This window comes from Cornus florida, unplaced genomic scaffold (assembly GCF_030987335.1).
Source record: "Cornus florida cultivar Cherokee Brave unplaced genomic scaffold, ASM3098733v1 CherokeeBrave_3.0.0_Hap2_Chr01, whole genome shotgun sequence".
Taxonomy (NCBI): domain Eukaryota; kingdom Viridiplantae; phylum Streptophyta; class Magnoliopsida; order Cornales; family Cornaceae; genus Cornus; species Cornus florida.
Genome location: NW_026775571.1, coordinates 87459393 through 87464020, shown reverse-complemented (window position 1 = coordinate 87464020; position 4628 = coordinate 87459393). Strand labels below are relative to the sequence as shown.

Genomic DNA, 4628 nt, shown 5'->3' with positions numbered 1-4628 from the left:
TTAAGCCATTGATCTTATATCCAAGCAATTTTGTATATTCTTCATATGTTCTATTAGTTAAAACTGTCTTTCGTACTTTCTTCAAAGTTTTCTCTTAGAGGGTGTTAGTTACTCTATGAATATACAATTTGTTAAATCTAACTTTGATGTTTCGATTGCACTCGGGAGAAACATCAACTATTATCTTAAAAAGTCATTACGCGCCTTAAAGCTATGATTTGAAATTATATGTAATTTTTTTAATTATTTTGTTTCAGGATATCATTATTTATTAGCACATCTATATTTATAATGTGAACATTTGTTGCAACAATTTGACGATATTATTATTGTCTTAATCCATTCTAACAATTTCTTTCTTACACAATAACGACATATATATGATCTACTTTTCATACACAAACTTGGGATTTACGATCACAAATAAGAACAATTCAGCAGTCAAGGGATCTTCATCTATCAGACAGAAAGGGTTGTTGCAGAGCATCCTCAGGACTCCTTTATTCATGAGATGCCATAACGTTTGATGCATGAGATGAAGGTACAATCATTTTAGCTGCAGCCCCCAGCAGCAAACCCAATCCTTGAATTGGAGACATCATAAGCCACGATATATGTCTGCAGTTGAATGTTCCCAATAATGGTCGTGCCACCATTGTCCGAGTAATCTGCGAAGGCCAAGCACAATGTGCCCTCCTCATTCCCTTCTACAAGAACGTTTTGAGGCGCAAGAGTGAGTTCAGCCTCTCCTTGAAACACCATCCGAAACTCAGGCACATCTGATGACATCTCCTTCAAACTACCTTTATAACATGTATCTAGAAAATCAGAAGGCGAGGTAGTTAGGATAGTCTTGTTCTTTGACGACATGATGCTCCTGAACTCCTCACGGAGAATTGCATACACTGAAGTAGGCAAGCTCGTGACCACCGTCCCAGAATCTATAATTGCTGGATCCTTATTGTAATCCACTCCCAGTGTCCTGCCTGCCACTACAATCGCGGTCAAATTCAAACCATAAAAGCTGCTATCTTTGGAATTAGTAAGCAATGGAGTGAACTTGTAGGATGTTCCCATCAATGAATCCTTTCCTATGGACAATGAGCCTACACTGCCTCTCCGTGCTGTTGGGAGGCAGTAGGAGAAGTCCTGTCCATATTTGGCTGACAGCTGAGAGATCATGGAGAGCTTGTTACGAGCCATGCCAACCAGGCCAGCAGACTCACCGAAGAAGTCCATCCGGTTTTCATTGTCCTGCCCACACCCGTACACAAAACCAGGCAATGTTTCTGATTGTGTTAGGGTCAGTGAATCCCGACTCAAGTAGCCAACGGAGAAAGATTCATCCACATAGCCAGCATTGTACTTGCACTCGCTAGGACAAGTGCAATCACGGCCATCTGGAATGGCTTCCCCGAGTAAATTGCACTCGGTTGTTGAGCAGGGTAACTTTTTGTAGGTGCTGGATGTAGAGGGATCGAAATTGGGAAGGTCAGATCCGTTGCAGTGCCAGCAAGGCTGGCATTGCACCCAGGAGAAGGAGCTGTCAGTGTCGATGATCACCGGATAGAATTTGGGTGGAGTGCCAAGGCCAATGTTGACATAGTAATTGCCCTTATTCAGAGGAACAGTTTTAAAGAGTGTGCTGATGAAGTCTGATCCAAAGGGGTGTTTTGATTTGTGAGTCATGTCTGTGCACATGATACAAGGGCACGTGCAAAGTTGAATGGTTGAATCCTTGCTCTGCTTCTGCCCAAATAAGTGAAATACAAGAAAGTTAATTAATGTCCCTTCTCAGCTATCAATATTGTTATGCACGACATATAATACTTATATGGTCATTCCCAATAATAAAAACTATATACATCTCATATGTGAACAAAGAAATTAAATGTTACATATATATATATAGGTAGATATATGATATGATGCAAACAACACTGAACCAAATGAGATTAACCACATATATCACATACCTTGATGCCTAGCAAATGATTTGCCTTGATGCCTTGCAAATGAAGATGTTGTAAGCAGAAGAAAAGAAGCCAGGAACCAAACCAACCCCATTTCTCCTACACCTTTTGTAATGCTACAAGTAAATTTTATGTACGCAATTCTTTATATATATATATATATATATATGCATATATATATCACACATGAAGAAAAGCAAAAGTTTGGATAACAATTTTAGGACGACTTGAGTGTTCACATTACTTTATGAACGCGTTTGCGACGACTTCAGCTTTCACATGAGTCACATGACTACGAACAATTTTGGGACAACTTGGGTCTCAACCAGTCTACCAGTTCTAAATTGAGAGGGGTCCATTCCACGATAAGAAAGAGTGAGTATAGAAAAGTGCAGGAGTGTTCTTTAAGAAGAAAGTTCCAAGAAAATCATATGCAAACAAATTTTTTAACAAAAATTTCCGCCCCAACAGTAATAGCATTACAAATTTTTATTTATTTATTTATTTTTATCTAATGTTTCAAACGCTTCACAGAATGAAAGAAATAAAAAGATAATTACCAATCCTGAAAACTTTTAGTACCTAAATTCATTGAAATAAGAATAGAATGCTTTACATTTTTCTTTTCATAATATGTAAGGTCCACAAGGGCAGCTTTGTCCTTGCTCATCTTTTCTCTTTTCAAAGTGAGACCGACCCCCCGTGAGCTCCAATAATTTATAAAGGGCAATGATCTGTTTCGGAGACGCTACCATTTTTCATTAATCATTTATGTGAAAATCATAATATGATGCAAGGACTATGCTGCAAGGACTACGTCAAGTCAATGATCCTAGAGAAACCTTTAAAATGATATTTTCAATTCAATTATTAGTTCCTTGAGTCTCTATAGTCTTAGGATTGAGCTTTCATCAAAATGTATCACAAATTATTATACATTGAATCTAGTTTTCACCAAGTGCCTGTAATACCCATAGTCTTAAACTTAATTGTCTTCAATAGCTTTGGGTTCCTTTATTTCCATCACCGCGGGCTAAGATTCAATTGAGGTTTACCTTTTTGTTCATCATATTCTTTGAATTTAAGATTAAAACTTGATTATCACACAAGTAAAAGAATATTAACATCACACTTTAATAGTTTGTTAAAATTATCTAGATGCCCTAGTGGAAACCTTTGGGTGAACAAGTTATTATTGTGGGAGAGGACAAATAATATACGGCGGTGACATTATACTTGTATTAGTATTTCATTTTTTGTTTTTTTTAAGATAATTCGGGATATCTAAGGCTTTACCCCTGACTATTTCCCGAGGACCCAGAAAAGGCGTCTCCCTATTCCAGGCCAGGTAAGTCGCTGAGTATGGCAACGAATGCGTGGCCCCAAGTTATGGTAAGTTCTTAGTGAAAATCGAATCACAAATCTTAGTGCTAGTAAGCACCCAATCCCAAATAATTTTACCAGTAGACCAACCCCTTAGAGTTTAGTATACTTGTTTTAGTAGATTAAAGGAAAAATTCTTTATTAACACATCTAATTTGAGTGTCGCTCAAATTTATTAGCAACATCAATTTTTACGAAATTATGGGAATTTAGCACATCAATTCGTATGAATGGGGATGTTGGCTATGTTGCATAACTTCTATTTAAATAATGAAATATATGGTTTGATGTTAGTTAAATCAAACAAATAATTTTTTTCTTTTTTTATAGAATAGAGTTTTAAAGTTATACAAAGAGGATTTTTTTTTTTTTTTTTGTTCCTCTTAGTTGGGACTCACACACACTTAAACGGGTCCTAACCCTCCCCAAAAACATCCAAGGGTAAAACAGTAATTTCACGTTAAAATTAAATATTATGGTCCAAAAAGGGTAAGATGGTAATTTACCACAATTCAATAAATTGAGACTCAAGGGTACAATGGTCATTAACTTGTATCACATAGTAAATAAAATAAGATTTGGGGCAATATAGTCCTTTCGGGGGTTAAAATATAATTATGGCATTTTATTGGGTCATAATATAATTACTTGCAACATCAATTGGGTGCCAAATGTAATTTAAGAACTTAAATTGGCAATTACATAAAAGGACAGAACCGGTCGACGTATACACCTTATACGTCGACTGGTTTGGGTTATGAACAGTGGGAAAACCTACTGCCATGATACTGGTCGACGTATGGGGAGCCATACGTCGACTGGTTTGGGACGTCAACTACTCAAACATACACTGTGAAGATACCAGTCGACTGGTTTGGGTAACTGTACGTCGACCGGTTCTAGAAAATCTTTACTCCCACCTTCCACTGTCGCCCTATACACCAACTTTTGGTCGTTAAGCCACCCACATCACTATACTTACGTGCAAAATTAATACATTTCAATAATAAATTCCAGTACAACAATCACGTTATTATCGTAATTTACCACACGTCACTAAAATACACTAGAGGATTTAGTGTAATTAAAAGTTAATTACATTTTAACATCAAATAAAATTACAACAACCATAAATAACATGAATCACCACACGTTACTTAATTACACAAAAGGCTTATGATTGAATAAAACTTAATTACGTTATCCAATGGCCTACATTGCAAACTTATTTACATTCTCCAAAAAACTATGATTATACGTGAAATGGCCGAA

At 36.5% G+C, this 4628-nt stretch overlaps 1 protein-coding gene across 1 annotated transcript; it reads right to left on the bottom strand.

The window, feature by feature from the left end:
• Nucleotides 1-338: 338 nt before the first annotated feature.
• On the bottom strand, nt 339-2093 carry LOC132304830 (aspartyl protease family protein At5g10770-like). Its single transcript, XM_059802540.1, has 2 exons — nt 1977-2093; nt 339-1749 (listed from the first exon to the last, which is right to left on the bottom strand). The coding sequence occupies exon 2, from the start codon at nt 1699-1701 to the stop codon at nt 553-555; it is 1149 nt and encodes a 382-aa protein (XP_059658523.1). The 5' UTR covers nt 1702-1749; nt 1977-2093; the 3' UTR covers nt 339-552.
• Nucleotides 2094-4628: the final 2535 nt, after the last annotated feature.